A 19,328-nucleotide genomic window follows, 5' to 3' on the forward strand; every position below is an offset into this window, starting at 1 on the left:
TATGAAATTGTCACTTTCATTTCTGAAATGAGGTCTTTAGGCTTTTATTTGAACCAAAGCTCTAGTTTACTGTGGAGGAATCATTGTCCCGCCCCTACACTACAAAGCAAGAGGTTCTTTTTATATGTTGAGTGGAAACCTCATGCAGGGTTAGTGGAACAGCAGCAAACGCAAACAAGACAGGTGGAGGGAAAACCCAGCAGCTCGTCAGAGGTTCAGTGCTGGTAACAAGCAGCTCGTTTTAAGTCTTAACGCTCAGCCTGGTAAGTTCAAATTATCATCGAAACTACAGTTGCAGTCTGTTCTTTTAGATTGTGAACAAAGAGGGGATTTACAATGTACTGTATGTTATAGTTCATGGTGAGTTTAGATAATGGTTTATGATCATCAGTACAACAGTATACCTATCGCATCCCAGTCTATACTTGATGCTTGTGTCTGTGACTTTAACAACAATAGTTTCATATTGACTGAAATTGTTTTTATAGTTGTTTTTATGTACTGTGTATCTCTAATGTCAGACAATATTACTGTAGATCTTTTCTGCTTTTTGGTACTCACTATCTATTTATTAGCTATTCATTAGAATTTAAAGCAAATTATTTCTAAATCCATTTTGGTCTCAACATTTATTTCATCTATTTTTTCATTATAGGTAGACAGAGTGACGTTCTCAGAAGCTTCGCTGCTTTGTGGGGTTATCACTCACAGCAAGGCACATTTTTAAAGGATATCTGAGTGAACTGTCAAATGACATAAAGGACAAACAAAACTCTTTTTCCATATTGGCCAAAACAATTTTAGTACACGATTGTTTCTCATTAATTATACATGACTCAAAAAAGAAGTCTTTGAAGGTGCCGGGTTTAACATGCAATGACAGGACTGCTCTCACTGAAGACCATAAACCTTTCTTAGCACTGATAACAGCCACGGTGGTGAAATACAGTAAAATGAACGGCTTATTCATTTCAAATCTTTGCACCAAGTTTGCAATCATAATTGTTTATATACCTAGTCAATGATGTTAAGTCTAGAATAGATCAAAATAGGCATTGCAGTTGTTTTTTTTATACAAGGGGACAAGTGCTGCAAATGACCTTGTCTATAAATGCCCTGATATGTCACCTCAGTCCAGTCCTGTTAAGATTGTAAAACTACTAAAGACTTATTCACAACCTGTTAAGTGTTAATAAGTTATTCATCAATTATTATATAATGTATGTGGCACCTTTTTGTACTTCTTGATTTGTAAACCATCTGTGCCTTTAAAAAAAAATCCCATGCTATGTCTTCTCCAGGATAAAAACATAAACACCAAAATAATACTCACCCTATCATACTGCAAGTTTATAATGAAAGTATAATTATGAGTAACAGTCAGATTATATGTTAATTAAGATCAAAAGAGAGATAGAAATTAAGACTGCTTGCTCCTTTATGTGTTTGACCAATTGCAAAGAAACGCCAATCAGTGGAACTTCCTGGGACTTTATTGGGAGTGTTTTGTCCGTGACTTCTTTGTGTCAGTCGTGCAAGCGGAATCTGTCACTTCCCTTTAAGGGAAGTTGTTCAAAAGCCTCTCGGGAAATGTTTCAAGAAACCTTATTCATTGCAGAGAGTTAGTTTGGCTGACAACATGAGCCATGTTGCGGAAATGCCAGAGGACTTTAATGAAATGTAACCTGTCCACTCCCACAGAAGAGAACTATGGCGGCAGCAGGCTGGGTGTGCTTGCTGAATACACTGCTGTCTCTGGCACTGGCTGTGGCAAACAGTGAGTATTGATCATCATAATTCTTATGAGCGCTTTGCAGACTAAGAAAAGCTTCAGCTGCTTGGAATAACTTCTGAAACTAAGCTCTGTCTGCTTTACAGAACATTTATGAAATAATGCCGTTGTTCAGTTAGCTGTTTTCAGTATTTGCTGACTCTTACTTTTGAGTAGTTTCAGTTTCCTTATTCTTCCAGTCAAGGAATAAACAGTGCAGTCTAGGTGTTAGGAAACAAATACTACCTTTGGACTCTGTCTTTACACAGTAAATGTGAAGCTCAAAACCATGAACCATTTAGAAAGCTTATAAGACAGGAACATGTATTCCTTATTTGTTAAACAATAAACTGAAAGTTAAAACTAGTGGCTTGTGTTGCAACATTGCTTTTGTTGCACATGAACTGTTTAACAGGCGCTTGATAAACCTGCTTGATAAACCTGCTTGATAAACCTGCTTGATAAACCTGCTGCATAAACCTGCTTTATAAACCTGATTGAGCAACGCTTGTTCGGATTTTTCATATCTTTAAAAAAAATATGGTAACCTAAAAACTGAAAGAAGAACACCACAAATAATTAAATAATCTATGAACAACATAAATATATTGATAACTTAACTCTGAATAAAAGAAAACAAAACAGAACTCTCAGCCAGTTCATTTTCATAGGTTGGTTGGAAAAAATAGGATGTACTTCCAGACATTAAGTCATCCTTATATTTCTAGAGAACTGCAGGGGTATTAAAATATGTACAAACAGTTTAGGGTCCTAATGACTTTTCATATGCAAGTCAAATTTCAAATTCTTGGACATCATACTGTATTCACAGAGATATGGTAATGTGATGAGGTATCAAATATGGGATCAAGACAAAGGTCTAGAAAGCACAGAACAAGATAGTATTCATCAGAGTTATGTTAGTGTAGTTAGTCAAGGCACTTGAATACTAATGATAATAATTAACTGATGGCAAAGTGGTCAATGAGAAACACGTTAAACTGAACCAACAAGTTAAAAGGGACAGATTCACATTAAAAAAAAAAACCTTATAGTGATAATTGAAGATTACAACAACACAATATGATAGTTTAGGGATCCTGCAATTCCAATGTGAGACATGAGCCATATTATTTCTGATGAGACGGATTTGCACTCACTATTTGCCCAAAATTGTGCCTCGGAGTGAATGAAGACAGCAGAACAGCTGCATGGTCCTCAGCAGTATTCAATAAGAGAGAGCTCTGAATGCAGGTGTAGGTCAAACTAAAGGTTGAGGCTGCTTCAGCAATCGCACAGTGATGTGGCCAACAAATTATATGAACACAGTCCAGAGAGAAATAGAAAGCCACGTGAGTTCACATAGTTAGGATTAGGCTAAAAAGACCGTTTCCATTCTGCATCACCGATGGATTTTAACCTACTTTTTCAAGGTAGCGTCGATGTCCATCATAAGTACAAGACATTCATTACCACTTCTAACATCAGCTTTGTGTTATTTCATAGTGAAATCTGCTGCTTGTTTTGTAATATCAGAGTGCTCCACTGTGCTGCTGTTAACATTTTGTTGAGAACCGTGTCGCTGATAATAATAGATATAATTATAAGAGATAGATGAAGATAATAGCTATTCTTGTGGGCATCAACCGAAAATATTAGTTAGACCCAGTATTAAAGCAACATGTGTGTCCTTGTCCCTGCTCATATTAACATCAATAGACACAATGTTAATAGGAAGATCTAAAAACAAACCCTGTACAGGTAAAGTTAGACTTCTGGCTAGGTGAGCAGTAGAAAGCAGGCCTCACTTACCGTAATCATCTCATGACATAAAAAGATTTTTAACAGATGCCACTGTTCAACACTTTGTAAGGTCAGCGGGTTCTTTTAACCTGCCTCCCCTGCTGAGTAAATAGGTCAAACACAGCAAACATTTACATTCACGCTTTTATGGTTGAGTCTTCAGGAAGCCCCTTTTTGCTGAAAGAGGTCAGCACTGCATGAAAAAGGAAAAGGAGTGAATTTACACAACGAAAGTCAGCTTGGCATGGAAAGCTGGATCTATTAAATTCTACTGAAGATGCGACAGGTTTTCAGTTGAAGGCTTCCAGCTTTAGATGTGTTAAGAAGCATTTCATAAACTCCTCTTGTTGCAGCAAACGAGGTTTCCTTAACAATCCAAGAGACAACAGAAGAACTGACAGCCTCATACAGCTACATTAAGTCTTGCATTGCACTACCATATAACAACAATGTTATGAATAAATAAACTTGACAAGTTGTTTAGTCTCACACAAAATGTAAAAGATCATTTTCATTCCGTCATAAAATGAAGGGAAACCAGAGACCAGAAGAATACGATATCAGTCATAAAACTGACAGTATGCGCTTCCTGAAATATCTACCAGTAATGTAAAGTATACCTCATTTGTGGTTGAGATGATTAAACAAGCAGACAATCCTGATGCTTTAAGAGGTCATTTTTCATCCAGCAAGTTTTAAATTTTACATGAGGAGGGAGATATTTGCAGCAGGATGTTTCCAGCAGGGTTTCACTATTTCTGAGGCAGCGTCATGGCAACTTTACTGTTTATTTCTTAGTGAACAGGTTACACAACAGATAATAGCAGTCAATGTAAAATTTTCGTATCATAATTCTATAATCACAATCTGCCTTAATTGTCAATTATATTTTAGTCCAGTTGTAATCTGCTTTCGCGCCTCATTCTCCTATAGTGTGTCAATAAACTGGTGCAATCAGCTGATAACACTGTGATCAACCAGGCAGCAACAGAATCTGTGATTAGTGTCATGTATCACTGCTTTACGTTTTTTTGGTGCTTTCAGTATTTTACTGAAAATGGATTTACATCTGTAACAGTAACTGGCAAACAAGGTGCTTCCTCATTCTTTGAAGAAGTGCTGGGAAAGACCCACAGGATTGGGCAATCAAAGAGAAAAATACTTTCAATATCGACGAATCTGTCGATTATTTTCTCGATTAATTGATTAGTTGTTTGGATTTTACGATGTCAGAAAATGGAGAAAAATGTCATTCAGTGTTTCCTAAAGCTGAAGTCGCAGCCTGAAATGTCTTGTTTTGTCCCGACCACCAGTCCACAACCAAAGCACACTCAGTTTATTACCATGGAGGACTAAAGGAAGGAAAATATTTACATTTAAAATGATGGAATAAGAATTATATATATATTTTTTATTAAAACATGACTCAAAACATGCGTTACTCAAGCATGTTACACACACTGGAATGTGGCAGTAACGGGGAAGTGTCACAAGCGATGAAGCAAATGGACGTGTGTATTTGAAGTGAGGTTACTTTAAGTTAAACCAGAGTTGATTTTTATATATATATATAATATAAAAAACCCACTTTGGTTTGTTTGTATTTCCTTAAACCAATCACGATCATCTTGGGCAGCCCAAAGCCGCACTGATGGTGCCGTTGCAAAATAGCGTTGGGGGGGAGGGGGTGTTTTGGTGGAACATTTGGAGGTGGAGAGACGAGCACTGGCATTAAAATGGCTAAATACTGGGAATAGAAAGAAAAGAACCAAGCGGCCTGTATTATTGCAGGATTTTCATCAAAACGAGCCATTTTCAGTATGTAGTTTGCTGCTCGAAGTTTAATGGCGGGTTTAAACATTCTACATCCGGTGAATCAGGGATTTGGTTTGTACACTGTTACACACTCTCATTTTGATCCTGCACTTCCTGCCTTAGCTGTGATGTTGGATTTTTTTTTTTTTTATGTTTTAACTTCATTAATGTCGTTGCACACTTGTTCTGTAGGCCTACTTGATGATTCATTTTTTTAAATGAAATTTGTTTCTCCATCATGCCTCATTTTAATGTCTCAAATTAACTGTAATTAGGGTTAAAAAGAGAATGAGCACCATCACCCCAGTCTCATCATTTAAGTCTTCATTGTGTACTCAGTAGCCGCCTTTCTTTCAATTTATTAGCTGATTAGTGTTAGATTTATAAATGTAGGCTATATATATGCCACATATTAATATGACAATCATTTTATAAAGTGAAGGTTAAAAAAAACCACAGAAAAATTGAAATATTGAATTCGGTTGTGCATCACAGCATGGAAGCAGTCAGAGGGAATAATTCCACCAACACGGCACAATCCCCTTATTTCCTGTACTCCTCTGTTATTCTGATGTTAGTGAGTGTCTGGAAAGGTTCTACTTCAAATGTTCTGAGGAAAAACAATAAGATATTTCTTTATAACTGAGCAGATTATGGAGCTGTCTGTGGGCCATTGCTAAACTGTCCAACTACTTTAAAAAAAAAATTAAATGTAAGAGGTTGTTTCGGAGATATTGTGCTGAAACAAATAATCAGGACTGAATACATACCCTCCTTAGCAATGGCAGGGAATGAACGGATGGATAAAAATCGCGTTGTTCTTCCCTTTTGTTGCATGCAAAGTGCTTGTTTATGCCCGGACTTGTACTTTTCTCTGTTTATTTCAGCAACGCCTCCTCTGTCAGCTAACATGTTGCATGTCATCCTCATCTACTGCTGTGTTCATGTCAAAGTTTTTACCCCAACACTGAATGACATGTCACTGGCCTCCTTCTGCACTGCCACTTCCAGACCACAGCAGGGAGACAGAGATCTACCATGTGAGTGCTGGTCACTTATTTCTGCTGAGGTGCCACAATGTTGGTGCTCGTGCCCGGGTCGTCTGGAGCAGAGGGGACAGAGGGGACCTGAGCCTGCCCACCGGAGTGGAAGTCAGGGACGGGTTACTGTGGTTTCTGCCCGTGCAGTTGTCTCATAATGGAATCTACACCTGTGAGAAAAGGTATCCTTACAGCACAGATGCAGACTTTCTGATCCTTTTATGCGCCCTTATTTGCAGACTTTCCTGAGGGACTTTCCCATAGTTCATTGCAAAATTGTTGACGTATAAAACGAGGTTGTCCCGCACCCCACAAAATGTAAACAAACCAAGCATGGATGGTTTATCTGTTAGTGACAACACCTGGCTACTCGCACCTGTGGTTGTTTATTGCACGTTTATAAAGTTGTTTGTATTTTAAGTCAAACGTCTGTATTGAATTTAATGTTAACGCCTTTCTTCAGTTTTGCTAAACACACACGCACACGCACACACACACACACACACACACACACACACACACACACACACACACACACACACACACACACACACACACACACACACACGTTGAAAGTATAATGACATAATTGGAACATCAACTCAGAGCTGCAAAATAAACAAGATCCATGAACAAAAAGGTCACATATGTCACTAGAACAGCTGTTTCAGTGTTTATCTCCTTCTCGTTAGGGATGGGACTGGATTTTTTAGGATGAAGTTTTGGGTGTTGGTGTCCAGCGGAGAGTGTCCTGATGCATCTGATACCAAAGCCATCACGACGGGCGTCAGTGAAAGTATTCCTTGCCAACAGAAAGAAATCTTCAGACTGAATAACATCAGTAACATACGATGGATGAAGGTAATAACTCCTTTACTGCATTTACCTGCCTTGATGCATGTGTCTTTACTTCATTTAGCTTTCAGTTTGGTTGGTTTAGATTACAAAGGAAGTCGGTTGATGGTTGTCACCACCCAAACGTCACACAAGTGCTGCCTCTGTAGTCAGTTGCAATCTGTATAAACCCAGCAGATGGAAATGAATGCAGTGAAGAGAGGACAGAAAAAAAGTGATGATATCAACGGGAAGTGCTGAAATTTAATAAACTACTTTAGATAATCAATTTTCAGAATTGTAAATTTTTTCCTTAGCTGTGGTTTGTGTAGTGATGTGTGCATTGTGTCCCGTACTCTATGGCTTGATAAATGCAACACTGCCCCCTCCTGTATATACCAGGGGACGCGTGTGTCCTGACATCTACAGGAAGTGAAGCTTGTACAAAACATCTTCTCTCACTGATGACACTGGTTTCTATAGTTCTACAGTAGTTACAGTACATATCTGATTGGATGGAAGATTGGCAGACAGTCACTCACTGGATTCCACAGACAATGCAGGGTGATGAGAAAGTTATGAGTAATTGACGAATGCATTGTTAAAAATATACAATCATCCTCATCCTTTAAGGCCGGCATCTGTTGAGTACAATGTTCTTTGTGACGCCCCAAAATCGAAGAACAATACTATAGCAACCATTTTTTGCCAAAACATTTTGAGAAATACATTTATTTGGTTTCTTGTGGAGAGTTAGATGTGATTATTGTCCACTTATCTGAACATACAGACCAGAAGCAGAGGAAAACTGCCTGTCCAATTTTTTTGTCTTTAGTAGTCTAATTTTGGTATTTTGTCTTTTCATTTGCTTTTGTTTTAACTGATCTTATTTTAATGAGGTCAATTTTAATGTTAATTGTTGTGATTTATTAAATTGCTTCTGACTTTTGATTTGTTGTCAAGTGTGCACCTCTTTGTCAAAATGTTTTTTGTAGAATTTAAATGCAAAATAATGTTTGTCGTCACACAGTGACAAATAACTGCGTGGTGTGTTTCTGTGTGTAGGACAGCCACCCAGTGCAGCAGCCCATCTCTTTGAATGCAAATGGTGATGTGAGGCTGACTCCAACCTCAGAGAGGGATGCTGGGAAATACACCTGCCTGGTAGACATTAACCTGGACGGCAGGAAGTACACAGCAGCACGCAGCATCCAGCTGAATATTACAGGTATGTACTGTACCTGAAGTGTTTAAATCCATGATGAGGAAATTATTTAGCATTTTCAGATTTTTTTTTTTTTTTTTTTTTTTTTTCCTGTCATTGAGTTATTGTTGGCAGCCCTGAGTACATCATTCAAAATACCCTTAGACAGTTATGCAAATTAACCAATTTTGTATAATCAGGATACTTTTTAATTCAATTCAATTCAATTCAACTTTATTTATATAGCGCCAAATCACAACATAGGTTATTTCATGGCACTTAACACGTCAAAGTCCTTACAGCAAGACTTTACAATATTATACAAAGAAACCCAACAATTCAACAATTCCCACATAAGCTATAATAAAATGTCTATGAAAAAAAAGTTGCATTGTGATAAAATAATACAAACGCAAAATGTACGTACATTTTTTGGCACGCTTCACTAATAATTCAGCCCAGTATCACCCCACAATATGTAATACACCGGTCAGTCCACTAGAGGGTACCGTGTCACTGTAACATTTTGCCTCGCCAAGGCATTAAAACTACATACACGTATGACCAAGGTCAAAGAAAGAAGTCTTGTGACGAAGGTCATGTGATTGAGTTCATTTGAAGAAATAAAATAAAGTGATGAATTTTGAGTTTTAAGGCAGATTTTTGTTGGTTAGATGGATCAAACACAGGAATTGGTTTTGAGTTTGAGTTTGAGAGAGCAGCATGGATTTCTTTAACAAATCTTGTCCTAACCCAAACCAAGTAGTTTTTGTGTGTCGCCTAACCAAGGTTTCCTGAACCTTACCACATGGTTTCATCACCCCTAGGTGAGGTAAAGCATGACACTGACAAATTATGTCATTATGGACTAGCAGGTGTATTACATACTGTGATATAAAACCAGGCAACAATGAAAGCCTTTAAACATTTCTTATGGCCATCCAGAAGCTTCTAATATCTCTCTGGTATAGGTTCTTCCATCCAAAGCTCTTTTTAGTTTGCAGGAGTCTTTTTGCATTGGCAGATTTCTGGTTGCAACGGGATTCTGGTTAGGACTCATTGCTGGCTAGTTCAAAACAAATGATATTTTCCATTTGAACCAGTCTTTTGTGCTGCTGGATGTGTGCTTTGGGTTGTTGTCCTGCTGAAAGACCCAAGACCGTCGTCTCAAACCTAGTTTTCTGACACTGGTTAACACAATCTGTTCTAAGATGCCTTGGTAGTCTTCTGGTTTCGTCATTCCTTTGATACATTTGAGACATTTAATTAAATATTCAAAAAAATAAAATAAAAGTACATTTATCTCCAAAGATATTCTAAATTATTTACTTAAAATTGATAGCACCAATGATTTCGGACAGGACTGCACATCTTTGGTTATTATGTAAATTACTGTTATTGTAATGCCATATGACTGAAATCCATGCACTGGCCTGTACAGCAGTTTAATTTATGGTTATCACTTTATGAAATGAGCTGCAGGAGGCCAAAGTGAGAGTATTGCTGTGGGAGTGAATGAGTGTAACTAAGTACCACTTTGTTTTCTCTGATTTATTTGTTTCATTCTATTCCTTTAGTTTATATTTTGCTTTTCCTTGTGACAGATTCTTTCATTGTACTGTATTCATTTCTGTTATGTGTTTTTAGATGTGTCAGTTTCAATTATTCCGATGCCCCAGATTGTGCTCCTACAGGAAGTGGTCATGGTTAAACTGGGTGAGTAATACACAAACCACAGTGACATGCACATACTGACACACATTGTTTGATGATTTGAAGTGAAAGGAATGAAAGAATTGTGGGACAGTAAAAATCCTTGGGTTTGTCATCTTATAATTGGACTTGATTCACCCAAAGGGCAACCTTTCAAGAGATACTGGAGCTTTGATATACATGTGTTTTAGATCTTTCCCCGTTTGGTTTGCAAAAGTACTCAGATTTCAGATTTCTAGTTGCTGTGATGTGAAAGATCTTTTCTGCTGACGGTGACAATTTAATCAAAACATCATGATGTGTAGCGTGACAGCTGCTTTGTTTTTTTTCTTTGCTCATGAGCAGGTACGAGAGTGGAGCTGAAATGTGAAGCCTACATAGGCTTCACGGAGGACAGTGAGACCACCATGTACTGGACAGTTAATGGGACTTTCACTGAGGACTACGAGGAGCTTAGTGAGTCCTGGAAATAGTGAGTTTCTACTTCCTGTCATGCTGTTTCCGCCCGTCCACTCACACAGACAGGGTTGTTAACAAAACACGATAAACACGCAAACTAAAACTAGTCTGCAGTTAGAGCCGCGACCCTCCAACGGTGCGACTACCAAATCTGTGGCGTTTTCCAAGGTTCATGTTTTTATTACAGTGTACAAATTTGATCCAGTTAGTTTCATTTTCACTTTGTAATTTTTCATGAAAGAACTGTGAATGACATACCAATGTGCTATCATGATCACCTATGAGGCTGCGTCTCCCTATAGTTGACATTGATTGGTTTGTTAATGGGTGTGCAACAGACGTCTACGTGTTGTGGCCTTTTCCATTTGAATGGAGAAAAACAAATGAACATTTATTGCATTGCCATTATACTTTTATCATTATGGCATTACTACCAGCACGTATTTTACCCTGCAAAAATAAGTTATAAGTTTCTGCATTTTTATGTGTTTCAGACTAAATTAAATGAAATATTTGTCTCCTCATCAACCTCCTGTACTTGATCCAAAAGTCTGAACCTTCCAAAAATAGTTTTTACACTCTAAAGTAACTGAGCCGTGGTTCAGACCACCTCTGGACCACCTCTTTTGGTTGCGCCAAATTGTGTTCCTTTGGTATGGAACGGAGTTAAAGGGCCTTTCACACCTGCTCTTAAGATTCAGACCAAACTGAAAAGTATGAAGGTTTGGACCAAACAAGGTAGGTATGAAAGCACCCTTTAACTCTGAAGTTACCTAATTGCAAAACAACAAACCTGGCACTGGACCGTATTTGTCAGTGATTAAAGTAGTCTGGCAATCAGCACTTGATATCTGAAGAAAAAACTAAAATGGGCCCAAATAATGTGTGCCGAGACTGGAGTATCATCAAGAAAAGAAAAGCAGCTTTTACACAAAGTGTAACAAAAGCATGAAGACAAAAATTGTCTTGGTTGTCTGATTAATAACTAACTGACTGACTGATAAATTGACGGGTCCTGTCCCTTTTAGTTTTCATGACAGAGGCCGGGTGTTTGGAAAGTCCACTCTGTCCATCTCTAAAGTTGTTCATCACTTCCTGAATGTCCCCATTAAATGCCATGTAATGACCCCAACTGGAGCAGAAGAGGGCTTGGCCTGGCTTCAAGAAGGTATTCTACCCTTTTTTTGTTTGAAATGCATGTGAAATAATAGAAAAAAACAAAAAAATTCCACAGATTGGATCATACCTCGAAGTCCTCTCAGAGTACTTTGTTTAGTTTAGTTTTGTGTACGTGTTCTCACATCCACATGTTTGAGTGTTTATACCTGTCTGCCTCCTCTCTCCAGCTGACCACAGTGCCTTCCACATGACTGTAGCTCTCTGCCTCGCAGCCTTCCTGGTTTTTCTGGTCCTGACTGCTTCCTTCTTCTTCTTTAAAGTGGACCTGGTTCTGGCTTACAGAAAACTACTGACACATTTTCCCAAAAAACAAGGTTGGTATTTTATCAATAAAGGTACGTGCTTTTATGTGTAACACCTGACTAGATGCTGCCAGGAACTATATTGTTGTCTATATGTAAAATGAACATTATCTAGGCCATTTGCTGGCTGTTGCTTGACATCAAGAAAAGATAAAACAAGTACTGCACAAACACTGACATCAGCTCTTTAGACTGAACACAAACTACAATTCTGTGTTTTTTACAGTTTCAGATGGGAAGCTCTTCGATGCTTATGTGAGCTACTTCCATCCCGACACACTGAGTTCACATGAGACGGAAAGCTTTGCCCTGCAGATCCTGCCTAAGGAGCTGGAGGGGCAACATGGCTACACCCTGTACATCAGAGGACGGGACGACTGTCCTGGAGAAGGTCAGGAACAGACAATCATCTGGTTCACTTTTAAAGCTGTCATAATGGTAAAAAATAACATAAGTGAGAACACAAAGAAGAAGCAACATGGACATTGGAAAAAGAATCACATATTTCTTGAAATCAAAAGTTTTCAAAATTCACCAGCAGGGAGCGCTTTCGGCCCCTGATTGCAAATACAAGGATCGGTTTGACTTTTCTTTGACTACTTGGTGCTCAGGATATTCCACAGGTCCCATTAGAGGAATATTTTCTTGTAATATGGGTAAACTATTCATTTTTTCAGCCCATTATCATGCCAAAGCGTACAATAGCCCCGTCAGACCACTAAAGGATACCGTGTCAGTGTCACGTTTTGCCTGGCTTAGGCGTGAAAAGTACACGGAGGTATGACAGCCCATTCTCATTCCCAGGGGTAAAAAGAGTGATAAAATACATCTAGGGAGGAGGTAGGGATTGGTTGGACAGAACAAACACAGGACTTTCACCTGGGAGACTGGTGTTTAAGTCCTTGAGCAAGCAAAAGTCAGACCAGATTTCGTTTATGTAATGTAAGTAAGTTTCTTGTGATGTACATGATGTTACCTATGTAAAATTACTTATTTAAACCTGAAACAAGTAGTTTTGGTGCCTTTGGTGCCAATTAGACAAATTGCAACTGTGTAAAATTTAACCCAAACCACGATCTCTTCTGAAACCTAATGACGGGTTATTCGGTGCCTGAACGTTGCAAAACATGACACTGACACACTATCCTCTTCAGTGACAAGGAAACAATTGTGATGCATTGTTTATTGTTGCAAATGTTTTCCTTGAAGAAGTCAGAAATTATGCTTTGGAGATGGATTGTTTTCATTTTGCAGAAACAGAGTGTGCCCCAGAGTGATGACTTGTTTTGTTTCTGGTCTTTAATCTCTTACAGCGGTGCACAATGTAATAGCGGCTACAATACACCAGTGCCGGAGACTGATAATCATCCTGTCATCTGATGGCAAAACAAGGGAGGCATCGCACATTTGTGACAATCAAAACCAGCTGTGCTATGAGCAGAAAGTTGGCCTTTTTGACGCTTTAACCCGGAATGATCTTCAAGTTATTCTGGTGGAAATTGGTGAGGACACATTCTATCACATCAGTATATAAATCGTCTGGTTGCTCATGAGGTAACTGCCTGTAGCAGCACATACTCTGATTCAGAAGGGGCCATAATGGTCCTGTTAAGTCCCTTGGGGTCTAAAAAGTAGCATTAGCAAGCAAACTAATCTTGTGTAGTGCTGGATAGCGCTCATCTCATCCATCCACTTGAGTCCACTTGAATCTACTTAGTTTAGACACAAAACACATACAACCCGAGATCCATGGCAATAAAACATGAATTCCAGACAGCGAAAATGCAATGCGTTGCAATGAGAAAGGTTTTGTTTGCAAAAAGGTTTTTCTTTCTGTAGATGCAATGAGTTTATGGTACAGCCTACACTGTTAGAACAAATTCCCCAAAAATGAAAGCAATGCAACGACTCCTGAGTTTGCCTAGTTACTTTGTTTTTAATTGGATGTCAATATGTCAAATATGATCCCATATGTTAGCAGCTGAAAATACATTAGAGTTTAACTAGACACACTTTAAACTAATGACCGCTGAGTGAAAGGGCATGCTGTTTCTGGGATCAAGAACCATGGTGCACAGAATAATAATTTACTTTAACTATTTCCTGCTCGCTTTTGGGGGAAATGTTTTGCATAAAAACTAGTGAGGATTTAAAAGGAATAATTAGACATTTTAGGAAATAAGTTAATTTGCTTTCTGGCAGAGAATCCAATGAGAGGATGGATGCTACTCTCAAATCTGTCAGCCAGCTTAGAGGTACAGCCAGCAGCTGGTTATCTAAACTTAGCCCAGAGGGGGCAAGCAGTTAGTCTGGCTCTGTCCAGAGGGAACGGCATTTACTGACCAATATATAGTAGCATTTGTGGAAACAACTTTGATATAAATTTTTGATTAGTAAGCTAAGTGCTGGACTATACAGGTGACAAGTGGACAGTCCGAACACAGCATCCTGACTGGGACCAGTTACTGTACTTCCTGAACTTCTAGGTTCTTCCTAGAAACGTTGCTCTTCTTCCCGTCTTTATGCTAAGCTAAGCTTACTGGATGCTTGCAAATCTTAAAGGACCAACATGAAGTTTCAGCAAAAAAACAAATGGATTTCCCACAAGGTTAGGAATAACAAAGTTTACCCCCCTGTTCACCATCCATTAAACAATTCTGTTTTCTGGTAGTGAGTCATGCTAGGGTTTGAGTGTGGGTATAAACCTTAGGGCTGTTACACTACAGTCAAAGTCTCAAAATTAAGCATTAAACTATCAACTGCAAATGGAAGGGAAAGAATTGGTTTGATCAAATGAAAACGTATTTAACTTTTTAATTTTCATATGGTCAACATTGTTTTCTATTTCATCAGACGGTCCTGTGGATTACAGTCACCTGCCAGAGTCTCTGCGCTACATAAAGAGGAAACAAGGTGCTCTGAAGTGGAAGAAAGTCTTTCCTGGATCCCACAAACTAACTAAATTAAACTCAAACAGAAACTTTTGGAAGAATCTGAGGTACCACATGCCACCAGTGCCTGAAAGAAGACTCCAGACGAGGCTTTTGTCTAAACCAAGTGAAGTGTGAATTTATCTTCAAGCAACATAAAATCCAGGAAAGTCTGACAGAATCCAAACACTGACATTTTACTTTCATGTCTGTTTCCTGGAACATTTCACATTTTGACATGGTTAAGCATTTCCTTCACTTTACGACTATTTGTAATTCATCATCATCACGTCATATACACCATTCAGACTATTGTACGCAAACAGTACTGACTGCCTTGCTCATTGGCAATGAATTTCACAATGAGTGCGCTACGGATGGAAAAATATGCCAGATTCCTAATTAGTACAATATGGAAACACTTAACAAGCAATACAACTCTGTGTGGCAGATTATTTTCATCCTTCGTTCTTACATTCTTTCTTAGGGGTTTTCTTACAGGGTTTAACACAATGCCTGCCAGTATTCTTTTTGAGTTGTAGCCCATCTTTTGAGTTTAACAACAAATGACAATTAAGTGCAACATTAAAAATGCCATCCAGGAGAGACTGTCTGAAAATGTTTGCCATTTTTACCACATTTCAATGATTATTGCCTCTCGTTTCTCTCTAAATCAAGTTTTAAATCTGCCCTAAAATGATCTTTAAAGTTTTTCTCAGGTATTGTTGGATGACATATTGTGCAAACTGGCTCTTTTTTTTTTAGCATAACCCAACCTTGTGAGAGCACTGTCAGGCTGTCGTAAACACAACTGAGCTGCCTTTAGTTACCTTCCATCATGTCAGGTGTTGCATCTGAGTACATTCTCAGCTGAAGTGCATCACAAAGCATGCGCCTCTATAATCATCAGAAAAGTTACAGGGCAAATATGAAATTACTAGGTTGAAGTTCATGTTTGGCCTTCTAACTCATTTCTGTTTTTGCACATCCCCAAATGCACCAATGACTGTAAAATGAACTGTAGAATTGATTGGGCTATTTTGCTGAATATTATCTTCTTTTTTTTTTGCTATATATATTAAGATTATTACATTAGACTAAAATTGTTTATGTTTTTAACATAAGCAAATCCTGTTTGGATTTTAACTGAGTTGTTTGCTACACGCTTCAAAAATTCAAAACCTTTTGTATATAAACACAGTGTCTTAAACAGAAAAACGTGACTAATACTTTCTACAAATCTTGCACAAATATTTCCTGTTCCGATACACAACCTGTTTTCTTATCTTTGCCGTTGTGCTGGCATCCTGTGTCCCTATCTACTTGACATGTTGTTTGTCACTGACACTTCAAGATGTACGGCACATCTCACAAAAAATGCTTTTTAAATCCTGTGCATAGACAGCTCTAAAGGGCAACACACGACATCCATCAAAACAACCATTTTTTTAAATGTAAACTTGTCACACAAATCATTGCAGGTTGATGTGTGTCAGCTTGTATGGGTATGTGTGAGCTTGCCTTTTGGGACAAATCTTTTTACATGTGACATATATCTAATCTCTGCCCACTCTTCATACATCCATTGACAAGCCAGGGTAAAAGGTTTAGTGGCAAACTAAACCTTTTAATCCCCTCATCAAATGGATCTTATTCCCTGCACTTAGTGAATAAGCGGAGGTGAGGCTGTGTTAAATGAATGAATCAGCTCCAGCTCTCACACAGCCAGACATTCTAGTCGTTGAAGGCAGTTAAATGGTTATCATAGGTTATGATTGGGTCACCAAACTGGAAGAAATGGTAGACAAAAACACGATAACATGCTGGATCGCAATACATTACTGTATATATTATAATGTAGGATATTATATCTGATTAGCATTTTAGCAGCCCGTGTTATCATGCTCATGTTAGTATTTAGCTCAAAGAACCCCTTATGCTATGCAGTTTTCAGGGCATCTGTAATATGATAAACTATTTGATATCAAGCAACCTCTGTTGGGAAAGAGAAACTGGACTATTGTGAATCAATAAATTAAAAAAGTGATGGCTTCATTTGACAAGACGATATTATAGAGTCAATAAGTTAGGGCCAGTTTTCCCATAAGTCTCCTAACTAATTTTTCTACACCTGACTATATCTGTCAAATCCGCCATGATTGAGGACATTTTAGAGCTCTTAATACTTCGTGGAGGGGTGACGATGTATTCTAAAGGCTTGAATGATAAAACACAAGCAGATGTGCTTCATCATCTCCCTTCAGTGGAAATGTTTTAGGCCCATTTCGAAATGTCCCTAATCCCTAAGAAATTAAACCTGACATACTTGCCACCTGTGACTTCAGAGTACCTGAGTACAGAAATGGGAGAGCAGTGAACAGAGAATTTCATTTGTACAGTGACGTGTACAATTGGTCAGCGTATTTTAAAGCCAATGTCTGACATGCAGCCATGACACAAGCAAGTGAGCAAGTATTTCAAGTTAGGCCGCTTAAACAACACCAGTGTCTGTGTTACACATGTTACACAACTGGGACTTGTGCAATTTCATTGTGTACCTGAAACATGAGAAGAGATCACACATCAAATTCTGTGTCTAATTCTTGGGGAACAGAAAGAAGTTGCAGGGAGCAAAATCTGGTGAGCGAAGGTGTGCAGAAGAACGATTGGGTTGTTGAAAGTTAAAAATGAATGTGTTTTCAACGTGCAGTAAACAAGTGTGTTGTCATGTTAGAGAACCCACCGTGCCATCGTGTCACAGTCCAGGTTGTTTGCACTGAATGTTTCCCCGCCGAGTGTTACAGTACAACTCTGTGTTTACGCGCCTTTGGTTTATGTTCAAAAGAAGACGACGTTCTGATTGACCCCTTTATTCCTATTGTTAAGGTTACAGTTTGTGATGGCACAATACAAAAATAAATCATGGATATGCCTAAGGTTAGGCACTACAAATTAAGGTAACTATAGGTTAAAGAAAGCTCATAATTACAGTTAGTAAAATAACTTTACTTAAAACATCTGTAATGGTAATTACTACTTGCCCTAAATCAAACATCATTACAATACATGTCACACGTGACTTTGTGTATTGGCACTGAAACGAGAAACAAGACCACATAAATTATGTGTGGAGAATTGGACAATTCAAATGTAATAATTCTTACAGTTGCATAGTCATGATGTGTCAGCACATGCTTACAGGCTTGCATGAACGCACAACAGCAGGGCTCACTGAAAAAAATACTTCCATTTGCCAATTATTCAGATTAGCATGATGTAAAATACCCACCAGCGAAAAATAATTCAAAAAATGTACTTTTTGAGATTTTTGAGGTGACAATGTCAATGAGCAAATACTGCCATCAACATGACAGAAGACAGGGAGTTAATGCACACTGTGAGGGAAATGACATAAACACCCTCTTCCAAAGCATCAGTAAGTTATGGTTAGCAAAATTTATAATGAACATACAACAACATGCAGAGGTCGGATGGCGCTAACAGGTCGACCTGGACCAGAACCTGCGCCGCCTTCTGAGTGAGAAGAGGACGTATTCTCCTGATGTTGTGCAGCATGTATCTACAGGAACGTGTTGTTGCAGTGATGTTGGCAGAAAGAGAGAGTTGACTGTCGAGTGTCACCGAGGTTCCTAGCAGTCAGGGTCGGGGATAAAACAGAGTTGTCCAAGGTAGAGGAGGGTTGGTGTACAGAGAGAAGAGGAGGGGACTCAGGACAGAGCCTTGAGGGACACCAGTAGTGAAAGGACAAGGTTCAGACACAGATCCTCTCCAAGTTACCTGGTAAGTGCGGTCGTTGAGGTAGGATGAGAACAGGGAGAGAGCAGAGCCTGAGACACCGAGGTCCTGAAGGAGGAAAGAAGGATCTGGTGGTTCACTGTGTCAAATGCAGCAGAAGGTCTAGAAGGATGAGGACAGAAGAGAGAGAGGCTGCTCTAGCAGTGGGAAGCTGCTCAGAGACAGAAGGAGGATCGTCTCTGTTGAGTGGCCTGTTGAAACCAGACTGGTGAGGGTCAAAAAGGTTATTATGGTGAAGATAGGAGGAGAGTTGATTGAAGATAGCTCGTTTGAGAGTTTTGGAAAGAAAGGGGAGAAGAGAGACGGTCTGTAGTTGTTTACTTCAGCCGGGTTGAGGGGGGGTTTCTTCAGGAGAGGGTTCACTCTCTCCTTCAGAGAGTTCAGGAAACAGACAGTTGACAGGGAAGTGTTGATGAGATGGGTGAGAAAAGGAAGAAGGTCGGAGCAATAGACTGGAGAATA

General features: G+C 38.8%; 1 protein-coding gene across 1 annotated transcript; it reads left to right on the plus strand.

Moving 5' to 3' along the window:
- Positions 1 to 4: 4 nt before the first annotated feature.
- Positions 5 to 16,241, plus strand: il1rl2 (interleukin 1 receptor-like 2). Its single transcript, XM_069155026.1, has 12 exons — positions 5 to 263; positions 1,702 to 1,777; positions 6,401 to 6,611; positions 7,122 to 7,290; positions 8,329 to 8,491; positions 10,115 to 10,183; positions 10,526 to 10,652; positions 11,668 to 11,807; positions 11,986 to 12,132; positions 12,347 to 12,511; positions 13,434 to 13,622; positions 14,974 to 16,241. Exons 2-12 carry the CDS (start codon positions 1,711 to 1,713, stop codon positions 15,186 to 15,188), a joined length of 1,662 nt encoding a protein of 553 aa, XP_069011127.1. The 5' UTR covers positions 5 to 263; positions 1,702 to 1,710; the 3' UTR covers positions 15,189 to 16,241.
- The last annotated feature ends 3,087 nt before the right edge of the window (positions 16,242 to 19,328 follow it).

This window comes from Embiotoca jacksoni, unplaced genomic scaffold, assembly GCF_022577435.1.
Source record: "Embiotoca jacksoni isolate LCO1_2020_lvr unplaced genomic scaffold, fEmbJac1.0.p SCAF_2, whole genome shotgun sequence".
NCBI classification, from domain to species: Eukaryota; Metazoa; Chordata; class Actinopteri; family Embiotocidae; genus Embiotoca; species Embiotoca jacksoni.

Coding starts and splice junctions, on each gene's coding strand:
- il1rl2 (XM_069155026.1), top strand. CDS start 1,711: ATGGCGGCAGCAGGCTGGGTGTGCTTGCTGAATACACTGCTGTCTCTG. Junction 12,512..13,433: donor GGACGACTGTCCTGGAGAAG/GTCAGGAACAGA, acceptor AATCTCTTACAG/CGGTGCACAATGTAATAGCG. Junction 13,623..14,973: donor AGTTATTCTGGTGGAAATTG/GTGAGGACACAT, acceptor CTATTTCATCAG/ACGGTCCTGTGGATTACAGT.